At 41.3% G+C, this 22878-nt stretch overlaps 1 protein-coding gene across 5 annotated transcripts in view; it reads left to right on the top strand.

Moving 5' to 3' along the window:
* The window catches only part of LOC114484250 (chloride intracellular channel protein 5-like), a 49814-nt gene extending 32242 nt beyond the window's left edge, over positions 1-17572 (top strand). For 2 of the 5 annotated variants that reach the window (XM_055079956.1, XM_055079957.1), the window contains 3 exons: positions 4097-4612; positions 13450-13539; positions 17263-17572. In XM_055079956.1, the coding sequence (XP_054935931.1) occupies positions 4142-4612; positions 13450-13539; positions 17263-17316 (615 nt within the window). In that variant the 5' untranslated portion in view covers positions 4097-4141 and the 3' untranslated portion in view covers positions 17317-17572. Of the gene's footprint in view, positions 1-373; positions 463-4096; positions 4613-13449; positions 13540-17262 lie in introns of those variants that run through there. The other 3 variants (XM_055079955.1, XM_028479263.1, XR_008615785.1) reach the window with 3 other exon arrangements.
* Positions 17573-22878: the final 5306 nt, after the last annotated feature.

Below are 22878 nucleotides of genomic sequence, written 5' to 3'. Positions count from 1 at the left end.
AGGCACAAATCACTGATATTGGGTTTTAAAAATACCCCTATTTTTAATAGGGGTATTGCCTCAAATCCTACAAACATCACATAAAAGTAATATGAAGATATTACCTTAACTGATTCCCTGTGTAGACTTTGCTACCATGACGAGATCATGCTTATTATCTCAAGCAAATATTCAAGTCAATGGGGCAGTTATGTTTTGGGGGGTAAATTTAAAAATTGGCCTTTATGTTGCTAAACTGAATTTTTTTTTTTTTTTTTTTTTTAGTTTAGTTAGAGTGACTCAGTTCTACAATGTTTGAAAAACCCTGTGTAAACTGACCAAATTGAGTCTTTGTACAAGCAAAACAGAAGACTAGACATTGGCCCCACAGTTATCCAAGACAATGGGCAGGGCTGCGGTAGTCCTAGTTGGATCCTTTCTGTGGAATAGCTAATTTGTAAATTTCCTCAGTTGTATATGCAGGTAAGATCACGTTTTATTTATATTTATAGCCTGTATCTAGTAGAATGAGTAGCATTTTGCCCAGTGGAGGCAATATACGTGCAAAAGCATTGGGGCAGGAAATGGCATAGTATATTCAGGGAAGAGCAATGTTTCTGCTGCAGAGTAGGATATTTGAAGGAGTGCTGAGGGAGAAGCTGGCTGGACAGATAGGCTTGGTTTCATTTGTGAAAGGTCTTGGAACACACATCTTCCTGTGCTGCTTTCATCAAAAATTTCCAAACATGGGTGTGATATAGGCAAACTTGTATTTCAGAAAGCACACAAGTTCATTCTGAGAACTTCTCAATCAAGTGAATATATGTCTTGTTTCCTTTCTTAAGTTATATGTAACAGCCATATGGAGCCCTCAAAATACTTTCAATTGATTAACTGGTTGATAGACTCTTTCTTTCATCAGTAAACAAGCCAACTTGTTTTATACAAAGTGCTGTGGAAGACCCAGGTATTAGTTTTCTTCCTGCAGGAGTTTACAATTTAGTAATGAAATAACACATATGCACATAACACAGGAAGAAAATGGACCAGGAGTATAAGGACTTGAATTCTAGATACATCTCCTCCATTTTAGTTGTTTATAAAATCAAATATTTAATAAGCACCTATTATGTGTCAGATATCTGTTAGACTTTAGGTATGCACTGATGAGCAAAATAGTCATGGGCTTTGTGTGTCCAATGGAGGATAAAGACATCAAACAATCACAAAAATTTATTCAACGAATAATGTATTGAGAATCTAATATGTGCCAGGCACTGTTCTAGGTGCTTGAAACAGTAATGAAAAAGCAGACAGATCTGTGCCCATACAGGATTTACATTCTAGTGGGAGAAGACAGAAAACAAACTCTAGATGTACAATAAATAAGTAATGTATATATCTTTTTAGAAGGTGATATGTATTATGGAAAAATAAATAGAAAGTCAGGTAAGGGCTTTTAGTAATGAGGAGGGGGTACAGATAGGAGTTGGGATGGATTGTCATTTTACACAGGACAGTTAGAGTGGTCTCACTGAGAAGGGATGCATAAGCAAAAACTTAGAATTTTGGAGAGTTGACTATTCAGATATCCAAGGGAAATGTATTCCCAGCAGAGGGAACAGCCAATGTCAAGATCCTAATATGGGAGCATTTTGGAGGGTTCCAGGCACAGCAACGAGGCCATATCCTCTGAAGCAGGGTAAGCAAGGGGGAGAAAAGCAGATGTAGGAGAGTTTGTGTAGATTTTATAGGGCCTTGAGGGTCACTGTAAGGACTTTGGCTTTTCCTGAAAGAAATGGAGAGCCATTATAGGAGTCTGAGTGGGGAGAGAGATGATCTGATTTATGCTTTAATAGGATGACCAGTTCCATGTTACAACCTGTAACTAAATCATGATAAGTGTGTCCTGAAATGGGATAACAGGGGGGCCAAATTTATAAAATACCTGTGTATTGGGCCCTAAGCTTAGCTAGCCCCCTCAGACTCACTGGGTTATCTTGGTGCGGACCTGGTAGCATGCGGTATGTATAAGCTCGCGTTGTAAAATACTGTTCCTTGGAAGTGTTGCATAATGGCACATAATCTTGTTGCAGAATGGCACATAATCTAGAAGTGTTCTAGCAGTGAAAGCACGTATTCTCAAAAGGAGCAATATCACCCCCAAAGGGGTGAAAATTGGTTCTTAAGGGACAAAAGCTTACTCTTTTTTGATGTATAAAGCACAGATGTACATACAGTATGTAACAGATATGTACTATATTGGCAGTATTTTAATTTCATGGGAAAGATACCTAAAAAGGATCCTTTAGGGATGGGGTGGGAGTGGAAGGTTGTATGATCATAAAAAAAGGTTGGAAAACACCTACTTAAGAAGGGAGTGAGTGACAGGAAGATCACTGAGCTGGAGGTTAAGAAATCACAGCCAAAATCAGCTCCATCATTAACTCTCTTTGTGAACTTGGACCACTTGCTTCCCCTTTCTAGGTACCAGCCTGCCTTCAAATGTGAAATCAGTTAGACTGTATGACCTTTTAGCTTTTCTCCAGTGCTAAAATTATGAGAAGGACTTGAGCTGGCTCTCCACTGAGTTATAAACACGGGATTATGGGAACTATGGTAATCTATCAGGTATTTGGACCCATCAAACCTCACCTTTCAATAAAAGAAAGGGATAGCATCAATAGACTTTAAAGTCTGTCTCTGGTGTATTTCCCTTTATCTATTCTTTAAGCTATCCCAAAAGTTTGAATTCTAGAAATACTGCTTTAGTTTGCTCCAGAAGATTCCTGGATGCAACATTGGAGGCAAGGGTACAATGAAGTTTTGTCAATAAGATGCTCATCAGATGCTTTGGAACCTGCCAACCAGAGTTGCATTGCTTCTCAATTTTCACATGATTTCTAGACACTAAAGTCCCTTTACAATCCATCTGGGTTGTCACTTCAAAGAGAACGATGTATGCAGTGGGTGAAGGGATGCAGGAATTAGCAGGATAGAGTACCAGGTTAAAAAACAAAGAGCCCAGGGCTTCCCTGGTGGCGCAGTGGTTGAGAATCTGCCTGCGGATGCAGGGGACACGGGTTCGTGCCCCGGTCTGGGAAGATCCCACGTGCCGCGGAGTGGCTGGGCCCGTGAGCCATGGCTGCTGAGCCTGTGCGTCCGGAGCCTGTGCCCCGCAAAGGGAGAGGCCACAACAGTGAGAGGCCCGCGTACCACCAAAAAAAAAAAAAAAAAAAAAAAAAAACCACAAACAAAGAGCCCGTGTATTCGTGGCATCTGTAGATGACATCAACTAGACAACTTTGTGCATACAGTTCTTTGCTTTAGAAGTCCTTTGAGGACAGAGAATGTATCTGCTAACTCAAATGTTTAGTGCTCAACTCAGTATCCTGTACATAAGAGGATCTTTGTGAAGGTGTCTTGACTGTGATGATCACACAGGTCGAAGAGAAAACAATGAAACTCAAAGTCATAAATCTTTGAGTCCCTCAGTTTGGGTGATCTGTACTGACGTGACCATAGACAAGAGCATCTACCTTCTTTTCCTTCTGTTATTTAATCACCTAGTGGTGTTTCCAGATAAGAAACGTAAATGGCATTCATTACCTAACTGGAGCATGTGTAGCACATTTATCATAGGATATCAATACTCAAACAACTGTTTTGTGTAATGAATTCAGCTATTCATAGATGAGTTACTATTGTGAAGAATTGTGCTCCACTGAACTGCAGGGACTTCTTGAATGTTGTCAACATTTAGAGGCAATTGGAAGAGGGAACCCTATTTAGTGACAAACGGCTAAATATTCAGAATTGCAATGTATACTGGGAAGATAATTCAAGTCAACGTCTAGTTGATCCGAAGAATTTTGGAGTTACTGGCAATGAGGAAAACTATAGAGTCTGCTTGAAAATATCCTTAGGAGTGAAGGAGTTAACTGAGTGTGTAAGCTTTATCTCACGTCCAATGGACTTGTGGTTTGCTGATTAAAGTCTCCGGTAAATGATTGTTAGAGACCTGTCATTGATAGCCGTTGCTAGTTGCTGTGTTTCAAAAGCCCGTTGATTCCTCTGCAAGGTGATACAGCATCCTCTCTCCCTTTCCTCATTTCAGACCTACTCAGGTCTGCCTGCAAAAGGATCCACCAAATCAATAAACATGAATGACGAAGACTGCAGCACCATCTGTGACAGAATCCAAAAAGAGAAGACATATGAGGATTCAGACCAGCCAGCAGAAAACGGAGGTCCCCTTTACAATGATGTCCATGAAGACTTGAAGGCAGAAGACAATTTATATGCCACTGAGTTGGAAACCCATGGGTATGACTCTGTGGACATTTATGCTGTTGTTGGTCAGGAGAGCACCTCAGCCTCTTTTCAAGAAGAAACAGGAGAATACCTCCTGCCTGAAAATGTATATCCTGAGGCTCAGCATCCTCAACCTGGGGAGCCCCAGGAGAATGGAAGTGAGATGGAAGCAGATCTGCCTTCTCCTTCCAGCTTCACCATCCAGCACAGCAGAGCCTTCTCCACCAGCGAGGGCTCCCCTACCAGCTATTCTGCTGATGGTGTTTCAGAAGAAAATGAATCAGCTTCCACTAACCCTGAGATGAACCTCTTTGTGAAGGTAAGGGCTGCCTCTGACAGACACGCCTGCACACGCAGATGGTGTTTTAGTTTGCTCTGAGTGACCAGGGAAGGATGCATGGTGTCATGGTCCTTGGGGGTCAATATATATTAAAGAGTAGGGCTGATGGAATGAGTCGTTCCGTAGTTCACCCAGGACTGCTCAAAATTACAAGAACTGGCAAGTGCGTTTAAAGTGTGTGTCTAATCATTGACTTCTCTATACCACAGGCAAAGCGTTTTTTAAGAGTTCACTTATGAGGGAGCAGAAATTGTTGCTCATATCCTTTCCTTTGTGACAGACGTTAAGTGCACTTTCCTGTCTGGTTAAATTTCCTTCATCATCATGATTTTGAAAAATGAAACTAATGCTTGTTGAAGTCAAATCAACGGTCCTTCTTAACGTTTCTAAGGTCACAGATAGTACTTCGTGTATATATGGTCAATAAGTGTTACCTCTGTCACCGAGCTTGCCCTTTTGGCACCAATATAACTAAAATATCTGATGAGATAAAATGATTTCTCTAGTAGTAAGACACTTAGTGTCAGTGTTAATGTTTAACCCTTAGGATTTTTAAACAAAGAACTTTGGTGATCTTTGTATTAGACTGATATTCTAATAAAGATTATGGTTATGAATATTATCAAAACATAAAAATCATTTCAGGGCTAAACAAATCATCTTTATAGATCAGGATGATGTTTTCCCCAACACTCCCCACCCAAATTCATATTTACACAAATTTTTATGTGAAGACAACAAAAATGATTACTGTATGAACCTATAAAAACCCCAGTCCACACTCATTTCTCCCCTTTCTGTTTTCCAATTAACTCCTTTAATGAAATGCACTTTATTTTCTAATTTAATACACAATTATTTTCTCTTTTTCTCTAGCTGTTTGGTGTATAAATTGTCTCCTTTATTCTACCACAAGGTCCTTTTCAAAAGCACCAAGGGCGTCTGGTTCATATTTAGGTACCTGGCAAACCTTGCCTGGGATTTTGTTGAGCATTTGGGAGAAAGAAGGTGTGTAGACAGAGCCCTTGCTCTCAAGAAATAACAATGTGGTACAGGAGACAGCCTTGCAAGTTGTGAAGTTTGGTGAAATGGAGGAGTGAGAGAGCGTTGTGCTGTGGGTATTCTGGGAATGCCCAAGGGTAGATGAAGGAGTAAGGAAAGGCTCCACAGAGGAGGTGACCTTCAAACAGGTGCATTCACACAGCATTCCAGCCATTATATTCACATGACCGTTGTGTTGGTTTCAAAAAAACCCCATCTTTTTAAAAGTGAGGACTAGGTGTATTTTCCTCAAGACAGAGGCATCCCTGCAACTTCCTGCAACAGACAAGATGAATCAATCATCGTCGTCACGTTTGCATGTTTGGCAAAGTGTTGATTTCATCAGAAATTAGGCTGCCACTGTTGAACCAAACAGAAGTAGGAGGAAATAGAAGTGTTGGCATCTCTAGCTGGTACCAGCAACAGGAAAAGCTACTTGATAGTACCATGTGGTTCCTAAGTTATTTAAGATCCATAGTTCCCTAAAGTAAATATTGGATCTAATTAACTCTTTACATTTACATTCTTTTTAGTATAATTTTGTTAACTAAGTGGTCGTAGAATGTACCATCAACCTCAGCTCCTATGTGTGAACTCCTTTTTAGAGATTCTCAGCATCACTCAGTGAGAAGAAGGGCAGTCATAAACCTGGCTTCTCCACCCCTAGCCCACCTCCACTGCGGTCCTTTATTCAATGAGGAGGGAAAAGCGTGATATGAAAACAGGTGATACAGGGCTGCAGGGCTTGCGTGGGAGTGGAGGGTGTGCGTGTGACCAGCCCAGGCTCCTCCCTCCTCCCAGCTCTGCAGAGGGGGTGCTGGAACCCCCGCATTGGACGGAGATCACCATCTTCCTAGTGGGCTTGTTGCTGGTGTTCTGGGGTTGTTCTCCTCCTGGGGTGTTTTGGTGTAGACCACTTGGGCTGCAGCTACACCTGTACTCATTTGTGTATGTTTCCACCTGTCTGGACAAGTCAGAGAAAATGTCATGCAGGTTAATAACTGTGTTCAACCAACTTTTTATTGAGGCTCGGCCATTTCAGGGTGTTGACCTGTTACTTACTTAGTTAAAATATGTCATTTATTTATTCATTCAACAAAGAGTTATTGCGCCAGGTTCTGGGTGTACAACAATGAAGAAAACAAAAGCCTGGCTCCCCAGCACTTTGCATCGTAGTGGGAGAGACAACAGACGGACAAATAGAGAAGTAAATATAAAATATGCCGAGTGGTGATAGTGGCATAAAGAAACATAAAACGAAACAACGGGTGTGTTAATTTCCTGCTGCTGCCCTAACAAATTCCTACAAACATAGTGGCTCCAAACCACACAAATTTATTCTCCTACCTTCTGGAGATCAATCAGAAATGAGTCTTAAGGGGCTAAAACAAGGAGTCAGCAGAGCTGTGCTCCTTCCGGAGGCTCCAGGGGAGAATTTGTTTCCTCCCCTCTTCTAGAGGTGGTCCTCATTCTTGGCTCATGGCCCATGTCACATCTCCCTTTCTCCCTGGCTTCCAGCTTCACCTTTTTTATTTGGCCACACCATGCAGCATGCAGGCTCTTAGTTCCCCGACCAGAGATCAAACTCGTGCCCCCCTGCGGTGGAAGCGCAGAGTCTTAACCACTGGGCCTCCAGGGAAGCCCCCAGCTTCGCCTTGCCTTCCAGTCTGACTCCTTCTGCATCCCTCTTATAAGGAAACCTGTGATTAGTTTGGGCCCGCAAGATAATCCAGGTTAATCTCCTCATTTCAAGATCCTTAATTTAATCACTTTGGCAAAGTCCCTTTTGCTTCAAAGTTTCTGGGAATTAGAGCATGGGCCTATTTGGGAGCCATTCTTCAGCTTCCCCCAGTGGGACGAGAATGATGCTGAGTAGGGGTGGGAGGCGTAGGGGTAGGCGGGGCGTGGGGGGGAGTTGGTGGCGAGGGAGATAAGAGAGGTGGAGGTGGGCACAGGTCACGCCTAGGCCTGATGAGCCGTTGACAGAGCTTTCACTTTTACTCTGAGTGACAAGGGGAGTCACCAGAGGGTTTTGGAAGGAAAATTCTGGCTGCCTTTCTGATGATAGATTACAGCAGAGAAAGGGTAGAGGCAGGGAGGACAGGTTGGAGGCTCTTGAAAAACTAGGCAGGGGAGGACGGTGGATTGGACAATGGTGACAACAGTGGAGCTGGTGCCAAGTAGATTGGGATTGTTGGGAAGAGAGAGCCCAGAAGTTTTGCTGGTGGGTCTGATGTGTAGTATAAGGAAGGGAAGGAGCCAAGTTTGACTCTAGGGGTTTAGACAAGAGCTATTGAGTGAATGGAGATGTTATTCTCACTTCACTTGTGGACCTCTTCTCCAGGAACATATGATCCAGAAAATGTGTTCACAGTCATTCATATATCCCTCCCTCCCTTCCTTCCTCCCTTCCTTCCTTCCTCCCTTCCTTCCTTCCTTCCTTCTTTCCAACATTTACAAGATACTTACTACGTGCCAGGTACTGGATGTAAGAGATGAATGCAGCACAACTCAAGTGCAACTGTCCTGTGGGCAAAGACAGAGAAACACAATTCTTGAAAATAATAAGAGGAAAGAAATAACTGCTTCTTGGTCATTGGCTGAGATCCAGGGAAGGAAAAGTCTCTAGTGAGAGCTGCAATTCATGTCGTAAGGCAACCAAGAGGAGTTGTCAGTTCAGAATTTGCTGATAGGATTATAACAATTTCTTGCTGCTTTCTGCTAAAATTGAAGTACCTGTAGACATTTCCCTAATTGTGTGTGTGTGTGTGTGTGTGTGTGTGTGTGTGTGTGTGTGTGTGTGTATGGAAGAGAAAGAAAGAGAGGGATGAGAGGGACAGAGACTGAGGGAGGAAAGGAGATAGAGATATAGATGGAGATAAGAGAGATAAGAGATAGAGAGGGAGATGGAGATGGAGAGGGAGAGAGAGAGAGAGAGAGAAAATATTCTGGTATTTAACACAAAGGAAAAAAAGTATTCTGACGATGACAGTTGCAAAGAAAAATGGTACAAATGAACGCCATTTGTCCTGCACATAGTTGATGTCACTGATTATGGAAGGCAGTATATATATGTATGCTGTAGAGCACGTTTTCAAGTCAGGTTGCATGGTTTGAATCCTGGCTTAGCAAATTAATTTCTGTTAAATTGTTTACCACTTTTCTCAGTGGTAAAATGGATGTCATAATGATATGTTCCTCATAGGGTGGTTATGAAGATTGAATAAGAGAATCCATATAAATTGCTTAGTATAGTATCTGACGTATAGTAAGTGCTCAATATTTAGGAGCCTAAATTATTAGTGTTTATTGTGATGAATTTGAACCATCCATAAAATAATAATTTTTATTTTAGGCACCATGCCTTATAGTTAGTAGACATTATAAATGTTCTGTTAGCTGATATTAATGTGACGGTGTAATATTGTGGAAAGAGCACTGGTCAGGAAATTCTAACATGACTTTGTCAATGCTTCACTATGAAACATTCTTGGACCCAAGTTTCCTCATCTCTGAAATGCAGTCCATTCCAGCTCTTACAGTCTTTGACCAGGGTATGTGGCTCCAGCTCCGTATCAGTGTCACGTGTCTGGCACCATCTATTACCCACTTGAGCAGACCGCTTGATAGTGATTAGGGTCTCTAGATTTGGGTGTGGTAGGGAGGGCCAGCAGGAAATCAACACGCCTTTCCACCCTCAGCTCACGTGAAGCCTGTCCCTTGGAAATCATCCTCAGGGTCTGTCTCTGATCAGGCACTCACAGAGTCCCCATGTAGAGTTGCACAGGTTGTGCACTGAGCAAAGTTAGGGGGCCCCATTCGCAGAAAATATAAATGGTGTCCTTCTAGAGTCAGGCAACATATGAGACCTGATAAATGTTTCTTAGACTCATGGCCTGGAGTATTTTTGTCTAAAAGAGTGACTCCCTATAATTTGGTTCAGCCTAATGGAAAGAGTCACAGAATTGTTAGTAGAAATTGTTATTATTGCTGTAGCACAGGAGCCTGATGCTCTTCCAGGGGTCATGGTATCCAAATAGAGTATTCAACCTAATCCATGGGCTGTTAGAATACTGTAATTAGGATAAAATATATTAAGCAATATTTCTATTTAACCTAGTCCTTCCTCTTAAATGTTATTTTATATATTTCATCACATGTACAGTGTATTCTTGCAGTAGTACATTAATATAATTTGTAAATGAATAAAGGTACATATATTGTGGGTAAATATTTAAGTTCTGTATTGAGAGGGATGCTCAGTTTTTACACTCTTATTGACTCATAGGCTTTCCTTCCTTTTCTGCCACCACCTGGGGCCTGAGACTCTTTCCTCAGCCAAGAACAAGTGAGAATAGGTCCCCTCACCTCCCGGGTCCTTCCCGGGAGTTTTCATAAGCAACACACTGAGTCCAATTCGCTTTGGAGGCCAACAAAAATTCACCATCTCAGTCAAGGAACTAAGAAATCACATTGAGGAAATGAGGGACATGCAGCTAGATTTGCATGTTGAGATCTGATTCAGGTGAGGAGCACTGGGGATGTGCCAGGTGGTGGTGTCAGCAGAGGCAAAGGCACAGCAAATATGCACGTATATGTGAGCAGATATATTTGGCTGGAGTGGAGGGAAGGTCCGCACTGGTACAGAGCAGAGGCTGAGGTTGAAGAACCAGGAGTATAGGCTTTTTTTTTTTAAATCATATCTTTTATTCTCCTATTATCTTTGGTTTTTTGTTGTTGGTTTGTTTATTGAAGTAGGGTTGATTCACAATGTTGTGTTAGTTTCAGGTATACAGCAAAGTGATTCAGTTATACATACATATATAATTATTTTCAGACTCTTTTCCCTGATGGGTTATTACAAAATATTGGGTAGAGTCTTTCACGGCAAACTGAGCAGCTTGGATTTTATCCTGAAGGCAACCGAGCGTAACAGAATGTTTTGGAAGAGAATATCATTAGCGAAGCAATGCTTAGGGTGATGGATAAGCAAATTAAAAAGCATTTCCAACTGTTGGTGTAGAACAGGACAAAACAGACATCTACCAACTTTCATTTATAAGATTAGTTCAAGCATTTGAATGTAAATACGTTGTGTATAATGACTATCTTCTTTTTTAGTTATTTATTCATTCAGCTGTCTGTCTGAATATGTCCAAGTATTTAGATCCTTGATTTCATACAGACAAATTTCTGGAAAAAGATACCAAATGTGATGCTGATTTATATACTACCTATATGGGTATCTAGGTACTTTATATTTGGTTGGGGGAGAGGGATAATGTGGATTTGGCACAAAGTTTTGATTGATGTTGTTTTAGTACAGTTCCCAATAAAAAAATGTGTTTGTGAGGTCTGTCTTAGCCTGGCTGGACTACTCAAAAGTTTTACATTTAGATGCCTGGAAATAGCTGAAGCCCTGCAAGGGGCTTCCTGTTCACAACCCCTAGGAACAGCCTGCTCTAATGTCAGTAATAAGCACACATCAAATATGTCCTTGGAAACATTTGTGAGAAAGTGGAAGTCTGAGCCTATTGCATGTGCCCAACTATGCTTTCGTGGAACCCATGAAACATATGAATATGGAACAAGGGGCAGGTTTGAACAAAGATTTCTACTTCTTGTCATAATGTCCTCTTAATTAGGGTACTGGGAACAATCAAGTCCAAATTTTATTCAAAATCACTTTCTAGGTGCCCGTATGAACTACTCTGCTCTGTGAATCAATGCCATCAATCAAAGAGAGAACAGAATCCTAGTGCTATAACAAGAATATTGAAAACCAGATGAGTCAAGTGACTTGCCCAAGGCTGATGGCAAATTAGTAGCAAAGCCAGGGCTTTGACAAGCCCGCCGCTTCCAGGGCACTTTCCTTCCTATTGGCATTCCTAGCCTGGGGTGCTGGATGCTCATGAATGTGCTACAGGAGGTTCAGGAACATTCTAAAACTCCATGCAAATTTTTTGTGGAAGATGCTTCCAGGAGGGTCCAGGAACTCTTGCTGTTGTCTATCTCTGTGATGCATTCCGCTTCCCTACCTGGGTCCTCATGCCTTGTGTCTCCATGTGGGAGGGGGAGAATGACTGAGCAGCCCAACTAACCCCTGTCCTTTCTGTGGAATCAGACGCTTGCTCTAAGCCTTTTAGCAACTTGAGAAACCATGGGAAGGAACACTGACGAAAGAGTAATAAAGATGCATTACCTGAATCATCATGGGGGGATTATGTCCACTCTGAAAAGGAAGGTGATGTGATATTCTGAACTAAATACCACCAAATTAGAATCCACCTATTTTCCAAGGGAAATTTTGGACATTTTTTTCCCCAAAGGGACTGCAGACTTAATGTCAACTCAACCACACCTAATCCCACCACCTTGGTGGGCAGTGTCACCAACTGTACAAGCTAAAACTTTTTAGTAACTTAGATTTCTGCTTCTATACTGCCCAACAGTCCAGTCAGTTTCACCTCCTAAAGTGTTCTCATCTCTCCACCTTGGCCACCATTGGCCACGGTCATCTTGACCACAGTTATTCAACTTGTCGCTCTGCCTCTAGACTTATCTTCCTCCTAAGAAGCCCCACATAGTCACCAGAATGGCATCTGAACACACCATTCCCTGTTTCAAGCTATACAGTGGCTCCCCACTGCCCCCAGGAAAAAGGCTGGCATGAGAGAATGTACAGAAAGGTCTTCATGCCTCATCAGGCTTTTTTTTTAGCCAAGACCTCATCACCTGCTATTCTTCACTCACCCTTTGCCTTGAAAAATGCTGACTTGTATTTCCCTGCATACTTCATGCCATTTCATGACACTGGGTCTTTGCTCAAGCTGTTCTCTTTCAGGGCTCTCCCTTCCTGGGATAGCCTACCATCCTTTCAGACCCAGCCGAGAAGTCACCTTTTCCAGAAGCTTTTCTTGGCCCCTCCAGGCAGGGCTGGGTTGGGTCTTACCTCAATGTACCAGTCTGCTAGGGCTGCCATAACAAAGTACCACAGACTGGGTGGTACAAAGTACACAGAAATTTATTTTCTCTCAATTTGGAGGTTAGAAGTCTCCAGAATTCTCCAGGAGGCTAGAAGGCTAGAATCAAGGTGTGGCACGGTTGGTTTCTTCAGAGGCCTCTCTCCTTGGCTTGTAGATGCTGTCTTCCTCCTGTGTCTGCCCGTGGTCCTTCCTCTGTGTGTGTCTGTGTCCTAATTTCCTCTTTTTATAAGGACACAAGTCATATTGGATTAGGGGGTCCACTCTAATGATACCATTAGGATCACCCTAATGATCTCATTTTACCTTAATTACCTCATTAAAGACCCTGTCTCCAAATACAGTCACATTCTGAGACACTGGGAATTAGGATTCAACATATGAATTTTGGGGAGACGTAACTCAGCCCATAACACTTAATGTTATAATTCTCTCTCTCACTGAAGGAGCATCTGTCTTTTACCCATTTTCATATACACAGTCCATGGCTACTTAAATGATGATTGAATTAGGAAGGAAGGAGGGAATAAGTTACTACTAGGGAGCCTCAGGGCAATGGGGGGAGGAGGAAGGCTTGTCCCGGTGGCCTGCAGCTGTAATGAGAACGGGTGCTCCAAGCCCCTGTGTTAATCTCATAGAGCTGCTGTAACAAATTACCATAAACTTGGTGGCTTAAAACAAAAGGAACTTATTCTCTCATAGTTCTAGAGGTCAGAACTCTGAAGTCGAGTTATAGGCAGAGTCACACTCCCTCTGACAGCTTTAAGGGAGAATCCTTCCTGCCTTTTCCAGTTTCTGGTGGCTCCTGGCATTCCTTGGCTTATGGCTGCATCACTCTCATCTCTGCTTCCATCATCTCATGGCCTTCTCTCCTGCGACTCGGTATGTTTTCTCTTCTCTCCTCTTGTAAAGACTTGTTAATGGATTTAGGGCCCATCCTAATCCAGCATGATCTTATCTCAAGATTCTTCATTTAATTACTCTACAGAGACACTTTTTCCAAATAAGGTCACATTTACAAGTCTGTTTGGGCATAGCTTCGGGGAGGGAGGAACACTTCAACCCACTACGTACAGCCCCTGAAGGTAGGACTGAGTTGAGTTGAAGCATGGGGACTCTGGACATGGACAGCCACTCCTGGGACCACATATCCCACCCAATGCAAGGGGTTCTATGAGAATTCAGTGGACTGTTTGCACCTTCATCTCATTAGTTCTGCAGCATTCATGAGACTGCCTGGCAAGTGCCTAGCATCACCCTGAAGTTGGGCAGGAAGCCAACCACTGAGTGCTTAATGTCATTTGCTGGGCTTAGAAGGGATGTTTGAGTCCAAGGACTTGAGGATTCCCACAGCGGTTGGTGTGAAACAGTGTAAGGAATGGCCTGCGGAAACAGTGTTGCCATAGCTAATTCAACATGTCCTGGTTCCTGGGTCTAGCTTTGTGTTTCTGCATCTATAAAATTGACCAAACACTGTTCTGACAATAGACATGAAAGCCAGATCAAACACAGTGACCAAGAGAAGGTGAGTAGTGTCAACACTGGGAGAAAGAATGTCAACTGACTGGCACGGGGCTGACAATCAGAATATTTGGGGAGAGGGACAGTGACATGGATGTTGGATCCTTTTCTGGACTCCCACTTTTTAAAGGGTAACTCACCAGACTGTCAGCTCCTTGACAGAATGGATGATGTCTTTCTTATTTCCACAACGCATTGTCCTGTGGGGTGCTGGGCTTGTCGTAGGGGGCTCCATAAATGTTGGACAAACTGAACTGACCCTTCAGGTAGCCTTCACCCACCTGATGGAGTGAAGACCGACCTTTGGAACAAAATTGCAAATCAGATACTTAACTCCTCTCCTTTAAGCCTTGACCACTGGCAACACGATCAAGTCCACCCTTGCACATCAGGTGCAAGGCCATATGTCCCACCCCCAACAGCCTAACAGCCTCTCTGGTCCCTCCTCTCCCACCACATCCTGCTCACTCATTATGCCCCAGCAATGCTGAGCTCCCCACAAATCGGCTGCTGTTCTGTCTCACCCGATTTTGCCTATGCAGATTCTCTGCCTGTAACACCTTCTCCCCTCTGTCGTCTGACCACATCCTCATCTTTCTGGACTCATATTTCCTGGGAAGCCATCTCTGAACCTTCAGGTTGTTCTGAGTGATACTCGCTCAGTGCTTACCTCCATCTTAGTATTTGTCACTAATATTGCAATTATCTGGGTCAGGGTGTGTCTCCCCCCCCTGCCCCCATTCCTCTAGACTGAAAGCCCCACAGGGAAAGTGTTCTCTAGCCACATCTTACTCACCTGTGTTTGTATTCCCACCATTAATGTGGAGGCTGGCCCATAGGCATAAATATTTTTCAAATTGAAGTAACCTGAACTTGTTATGGGAAAAGTAGTTAAGTTCTTTTTTGAAGGGAAAGCTTATTAGTGTATTCTGGGAAATGTGATCAGCGTTTTCAAGCAAAGGCCCTATGTCCCTGCATCCATTGATGGGGGATGGTGGATGGGTGAATGGTGAGTCATGGTAAGAAGCCAGCTGATATGGGGGAGAAAAGAGAAGGAGAAATTAATATTAACTGAATGTTTTCTTTGAACTACGTGCTGTAAGTCACCTGCTTTATTGAAATTATCTCTGTAATAGGACTTAGGAGCAAGGTCTGCATCTGGATTCTGACACTGGGTGACCATGCAATGTTGGGGAAGTCGTTTGTCCTCTCTGGGCCTTAGATTTCTCAACTGTAAAATAAACAGTTGGAATAAGTTGAGCCCAAGAGCCCCCACTGGTTCTAACCTGTGGAGCGTGAAAGCTTCATTCTCCCCTACAGTAAAATAGTCTCCCTCCCACGTCCCCCCCCAGCTTAAATTTATATTATCATCAGACTCTCTGAACTATATACTGAACATACTCTTAGACAGTCCCGTGACTTGTTAAATGGGGGAAAAGGGAGATAGTGAGTAACAAAGAAAAAGATGTTCTCACACAGAAACAGGATTTTGACTCAACTCATATTGAATAGTAACAGGTTTTGGAGCCCAGTTGACTCTTCTCCCCTTTTGAATAGGTTTACCATTTGCATGGTTCAAAATTTGAAAGATACAAAAGATAGTCTCTCCCCCACCATATTCCTTCAGACATCCCATTTCCATTTTCTGAGGTGATTTATTCTAAACTTTCATGTATGTGCTTCTTGAGACATTTTGCACACATCCTGGCAAATATATGTATGTTTGTATATTCAAAATTATCTTTTTTCCCTTTTATTTAATACAGATGGTATTATACTCTATATCCTATTATGTACCTTCCTTTTTTGAGAGTCAGTTTTGTTGGGACATAATTTACATACACTAAATTCAGCAATTTAAAGTGTACTCTTCAATGAATTTTGAACAAATATATACAGTTGTGTAACAATCATCACAATCATGATATGGAACATTTCCATAATCTCAAAAAGGTCTCTCTTGACCCTTTGCCATGGGTCCCCTCCCAGCCACACCCTGAATCCTGGAAACCACACATCTTTCTATCATTATAGTTTTGCCTTTTCAAAAGTATCATATAAATAGAATTAAACTCTGTAATCATTTGTATGTGGTTTCTTTCTCTTAGCATAATGCTTTTGAATTCATCCATGTCAGTACATATATCAGCAGGTGGTTCCTTTTTATTACTGAGTAGCATTCCATTGTGTGAATATACCACAATTCATTCATTCATTTAGAAGTTGATGGACACAGGTTCTCTCCCAGTTTTTGGCTATTAATAAAACGGCTATAAACATTCATATATAAGCTTTTGTGTTGATTGTGTTTTCATTTCTCTTGGTCAAATACCTAAGGGTGGAATTATTGGGTCATATGGTCAGTGAATGCTTAACCTTATTTTAAAAATCTTTCAAATTATTTTCAAAGTGGCTGTAAGAATTTATAAAAGATTTCTTGTTGCTTCTTTTCCAGTACTTGGTATTTTCAATCTTTTAAGTTTTAGGTATACTGATAAATATATAATGATCTTTCATGGCAGCTTTAATTTACATTTTTTCTAATGACTAATAATGTTAAGCATCTTTTCATGTACTTACTAGCCATCATTAGATCTTCTTTGATGGAGTATCTGTTCAAATATTTTGCTTATTATTGTTATTTTAGCGTTATCATATTATTGAATTTTAAGAGTTCCTTATATGGTCAAGGTACAATTTCTTCTTTTTTTTTTACAATTTCTTTATCAGGTAAGTATTTTGGAAATAGTTTACAAAGTGACTTGACTTTTCATTTTCATAAGTGTCTTTTGAAGACTAAAGATTTTGATTTTGATGAAGTCCATTTATCAATTTCTTTTCCTGTATGGTTTGTGCTTTTTGTGTTCTATCTAAGAAATATTTGTCTAGTCCATGGTCACAAAGATGTTCTCCTATATTTTCTTCCAGAAGTTTCTCAGCTTTAGGTTTTATATTTAGTTCTATGATCCATTTTGAGCTAATTTTCCATAGGGTGCAAATATGGCTTGCATCTATCTATCTATCTATCTATCTATCTATCTATCTTATATCTAATTTTATCACAATCTCTCTCTCTTTCTGCAGCTCCATCCCTTCTGGTATTTAGATCTGCGAATTCTAGCTGCCTTGACCTTCTGAAACACCAAACTCTGTTGTCTCCTCAACTCAGAAAGACCACCGGCCTCTATTTGGGTTCTATGCTATCTGTCTCCAATGTCTGAAAACCATCACTTTGTGAAGTTTGTCTGCTTTACTCATTGTTTAAAGAAATCTTCCGAATGTTAAGTGTAAATCTGATTCCTTTTAATCCATCCTGGCCAGAAATGGAGATTGTCAAAATTGACTTTAAGATCCTCATTTCACTTGGGCTGCTTCTCCTTTCTTTCCAAATATTGGCCCCTTAAAGTCAAGTTTGAGTTGGAGTTTGGAATATAGCCATGACGTTCAACTAGACTAAAGTCTAATGATAATGACATTAAAGTGATATGGTAGGAGTCAGCTATCGCAAGTATGTTGGCCTTCAGGCAAAGACTGCTTGCTGACCTTCCATCTTTCCATTTTCTTTTAAGACTATGTTGTCTTTTGCAAAGTCTTTATTTTGTACCTTAAGTTCTGAGTAATGACAAGACAGGAAAACAAATGTCCCATCTAATCATTCACCAACATAAGTCATAATACAATTCCATCTTCTCATCTTTTAACCTCTTACCATTCAAGCCTCTGATGATTCCTTGAGTTCCTTGGATGAGCCTAGGAAAACAGGTCTTCACTACTATCAAAAGGGAATCCTATATTTAAAAAAAATTTTTTTTTATATTTATTTTTGGCTGCATTGGGTCTTTGTTGCGGTGTGCAGGCTTTCTCTAGTTGCAGTGAGCGGGGGCTACTCTTCGCTGTGGTGCACAGGCTTCCCACTGTGGTGGCTTCTCTTGTTGCAGAGCACGGGCTCTAGGCGTGCGGGCTTCAGTAGTTGCAGCATGCAGGCTCAGTAGTTGCAGCACATGGGACCTAGAGTGTGCAGGCTTCAGTAGTTGTTCTGTGCGGGCTCAGTAGTTGTGGTTCGCGGGCTCTAGAGCGCAGGCTCAGTAGCTGTGGTGCATGGACTTAGTTGCTCTGTGGCATGTGGGATCTTCCCAGACCAGGGATTGAACCCGTGTCCCCTGCATTGGCAGGCGGATTCTTCACCACCGTGCCACAAGGGAAGTCCCAGGAATCCTGTTTTTAAGCTACCTTCCAATACCCAGGCCCAAAGTGTCCAGAATGGATTTGTGTATAAATTGTATTGTGTACATGGGAAAATGCACTGACTGGCAGCTCTGCTCCCGAATGACACTCCCTTAAAAATATGAGATGACTCCCCCTGTGAGTGGAGCATGACTTTTGGCCCTGAAACCAAATATTTTGTGTAATCTTGTGAGGTCAAAGATTAAGAACCTGGGCTTTAAGCCATGCCCCATTTTTATGCTTTATAAGCAGAACCTTCCTTTCATGAGCCGGTGGGTTTGCAAAAGTGCTAGCCTCTCATTATTGCCTGGACTTGGTGCACAACAGTAACATGGCAACAGCTGAAATAAACAAGAGAATGCATTGTTTAGGAAACCACTAACGTTCTGAGGTTTCAATGATAACAATTGCAGGGTAAATATGTAAGGTGGTAATGAATAACTGACATGAGTGCCTTTTGTTAATTGGAGTACAACCGCATATTTTCTTCCCCCTACAGAAGTATTTTTGTCCTGTTGTCCTACGGTGGCAAGAAAGGAAAGAATTTGGTGCATAGTCTTTTTATATTTACAATAGCAACCCTCTATAAACTGACTTGGTTCTTCTAGAACCGTGCTATTCAAAACACTAGCCATTAGCCCTGTGTGGCTATTTAAATTTAAACTGATTTAAGTGAAAAAATCTTAAAAATGCTTTTCCTTAGTCATGCTATCCGTATGTGGCTACTGGCTACTATATTGGAAAGTACAGCTAGGGAACATTTCTAGCATCATAGTATGTTCTATAGGACAGTGCTACTGTAGAGCAGCCTGGGTTCAGATGTGGCATGAAGAAGACCAATCATTTATGTGGTCACAGGCCCTTCCTTGGGTCTTTATTCCCTTGTCTAAAAATAAGAGGTAGGGTGATTGCGTTTAGTGAGACAGAAGAGTGGTCATGCCCACAAATTAAAGAAATCACCAGTGAAATTTATTCTCATTGATAAATAGTATCTGTGCTACAAGTTCATATGAATCAATTGGTTTAAAATGGCAACTGTTTAGGAAAAGCTCTACAACTCATAACCAGCGCTTGTGAATCTCAGTAAATCTGTCAATAACCATTGGCCATGCCCAAACCCATTGAAGGTGTCCCTGTGGCACCTTGTTATCCATCAAAGCTGCAGTAACTTTGAGGACTGAAGATGCTGCCTCACCAGCCACTTGGGCCAAACATAGCATTAAGCCTGGAACCCAGATACAGAGATCAAGGTCCTTCTCCTCAATCAAAACAACTTGCCACAGTAAAGCAGGGAGGGTTATCTGGGGTGGGGGAAGGCGGCTGTTTACTGAGAAGATATGAGGGTGAAGGCTGAGCAATTCTCTTGTAAGTGTGGTGAGTTCTTATTCCATAATAAACATTGTATTGCTGCAAGAATGAGCTCAGGTCTATTGCCTGTTCCTTCCTGTGTATCCCTTTAATCCATCTCCAATAAACAGGTTGATGAGTCTTTATGGAGCCTGCACTGCACTTGGCGTGCAGATGCTGTGAGAGGTAGAAAAGCAGTCTAAGATGGGGGCCTTTTCTGAGAGGCTCTGACCTGCTGGCTAGAAGGAAGGATTAACACACACCATGAAGCATTTAGAAATTAATATGAGAGTTGAGAGAGAATCAGTTGCCAGAATACATGATGTATGGTATCAAATAAGCACTGAAGGTGTTCAGAGATGGAAGAGTTCTGGGCTTATCAGGGAGGGCTTCATGGAAGGGGCAGACCTTAAACTTTGAAGGAAATGTAGGCGCACAGGTTGCAGACAGGACGAAGGACAAGATGCCAGGCCTCAGCAATCACATCATCCTTCTCAATCCTATGTCACTGGGAGGCAGTTTAGCATAGTGGCTTACAGCAGAAACCTTAGAGCTAGACTGTGTGATTCACATCCTGATCCTGTCTCTTATTAGCTATGTAGACTTAGGCAATTTATTTAACCTTTCCCTGGATTATTATGAGGATGAAATAAGTTCATATGTGTAAAAGTCTTAGGTACAAAATAAGCATCATATAACTATTAGTGGCCCCCTCCCACTCCAGTCTCTTTTTCTCAGGCCTTATTTGTTTTTACCTGTATTTACATTGAATATCTCTTCTTTTAATAGAAGCCTCAATAATTCATATTGACTTGATATTTCCCTGACTTTATTCAGTTTGGTTTTCCTGATTTTTAATTTTTGCAATGAGTAAATATACCTTATTTAGGTCAAACCAACCCACAGAATTGTCCTGGTGAATGCCTCAGTTTTTTATTTATTTATTTATTTATTTTTGAGGTATAGTTGATTTACAGTGTTGTGTTAGTTACTGCTGTACAGCAAAGTGACTCAGTTATACATATATATATATACATTCTTTTTCATATTCTTTTCCATTATGGTTTATCACAGGATATTGAATATAGTTCCCTGTGCTATACAATAGAAACTTGTTGTTTATTCTGTATATACTGGTTTGCATCTGCTAATCCCAAACTCCCAGTTCTACCCTCTCCCACTTCCCTCGCCCTTGGCAAACATCAGTCTATTCTCTATGTCCCTGATTTTCTCTCTGTTTCATAGATAGGTTCATTTGTGTCATATTTTAGGTTCCACATATAAATTATATCATACGGTATTTGTCTTTGTCTTTCAGACTCACTTCACTTTGTATGATAACCTCTAGTTTCTTCCATGTTGCTGCAAATGGCATTATTTCATTCTTTTTTATGGCTGAGTAGTATTCCATTGTATTGTATATATGTACCACATCTTCTGTATCCATTCATTCGTTGATGGACATTTAAGTTGTTTCCATGTCTTGGCTATTTTGAATAGTGCTGCTATGGACATAAGAGTGCATGTATCTTTTTGAGTTATAGTTTTGTCTGGATATATGCCCAGGAGTGGTATTGCTGGATCATGTGGTAATTCTATTTTTCGGAGGAACCTTCATACTGTTTTCCACAGTGACTGCACCAACTTATATTCCCACCAACAGTGTAGGAGGGTTCCTTTTTCTCCACACCCTCTCCAGCATTTGTTATTTGTAGACTTTTTAATGATGGCCATTCTGACCTGCATGAGGTGGTACCTCATTGTAGTTTTGATTTGCATTTCTCTAATAATTAGCAGTGTTGAGCATCTTTTCATGTGCCTACTGGCCATCTCAGTTTTCGTTTTTTTTTTAGTCAAAATACTCTTGTCATCGGAGCCCTGGGTAGAATCGAGTTAATCACCAAATTTGAGGCTGGGTCTTAATGTGTTTCCCAGGGTTATACCTAAATTATACAAGAGGGATTATTTGGTTTAGGAAGACCTCTGTGCTGCGTCAGTGTTCTTTCCTATCAGACTCCAAACTCTTTGATGGCAAAGACTGGGCCTTTTCATCCTTGGATGCCCAGCCAGCATCTTGAATAGCACTTGCCATCTCCTAGTTGGTCCATGATGCCTGAATTAAATGGACTTCTTTTTGTAAAATGAGCTAGTGATGCTTAACTCCCGCTGGCTCCTATAGGGTAACATAATTCAATTCCATTCAGTTCAACACATTTAATGAGCATCCCCTCTGTGCCTGGCTTAGTGTCAGATGCTGGGATCCAGTGGTGAGCAAGTCAGGCACAGTCTCCCCTGTCATGGGGTTAATGAGACCAGTCTATTATTTCTTTGCTTCTCCTAAGGGAAAGATATGCAGCGGAACCTTGTAAAGCATTGCACTGCCCTTACAATCTCAGGACACAACACCTTCAGCCAAAAAAAAACCAACAACCATTGAACTCAATCTGGATTATGATTGGCCAGAAGAGTTCCCATTCCCAGATGTGGCTGAGCTGTGCCCTGTAATGATGCTGAAGAGCATGTTGACCAGGATGTGACAATGAGGTGACTCTGGTTTGCCCAAGGTCTCAGTGGTTTTACAGCTTGAGATAAAGGAAGAATAGAATTTCCAATCCTCACCTTCTAATTGGGATCCTGTTCACTTCTTATTGTGACCTCATCATAGCATTTATGAGATTTCCTATGAATTTTAAACCCTCTGTATGTGTTAAACACCTCGTATAGTAGAATTATACAGTAAGTTTCACCATTTTTAAAATGAGGATAACAATATCTTCCTAGTAAGGTGATTGTGAGGATTCCAACTAGACATGGAAAGCATTCTACACATGCATAGAGCAGGCACTCAGTAATGGACAGCTATCATTTTTAATATATTAAAGATGTTGTTAGATTATTATAGGAGACACAAAGGTAAACAAGACACAGTTCCTTTCTTCAAGGACCTTCAGCTCAGTAGGAAAGATTTCATATTTACAAGTATCTATTACTAAGTCAAAAAGTGAAATTTTTCAAAAGAGAAGTGCTGACAATGTTCTTTTGAAATTTAGAAGAGAAAGGCATTATTATTGGCTAAGAAGATCAGTGATAACTTCACAGAAAAGGAAGCATTTATTTGAAAGATTTGGT

This window comes from Physeter macrocephalus, chromosome 18 (assembly GCF_002837175.3).
Source record: "Physeter macrocephalus isolate SW-GA chromosome 18, ASM283717v5, whole genome shotgun sequence".
NCBI lineage: Eukaryota > Metazoa > Chordata > Mammalia > Artiodactyla > Physeteridae > Physeter > Physeter macrocephalus.
The sequence above is the reverse complement of the archived record's forward strand: the minus strand, read 5'-3'. Positions and strand labels throughout refer to the sequence as shown.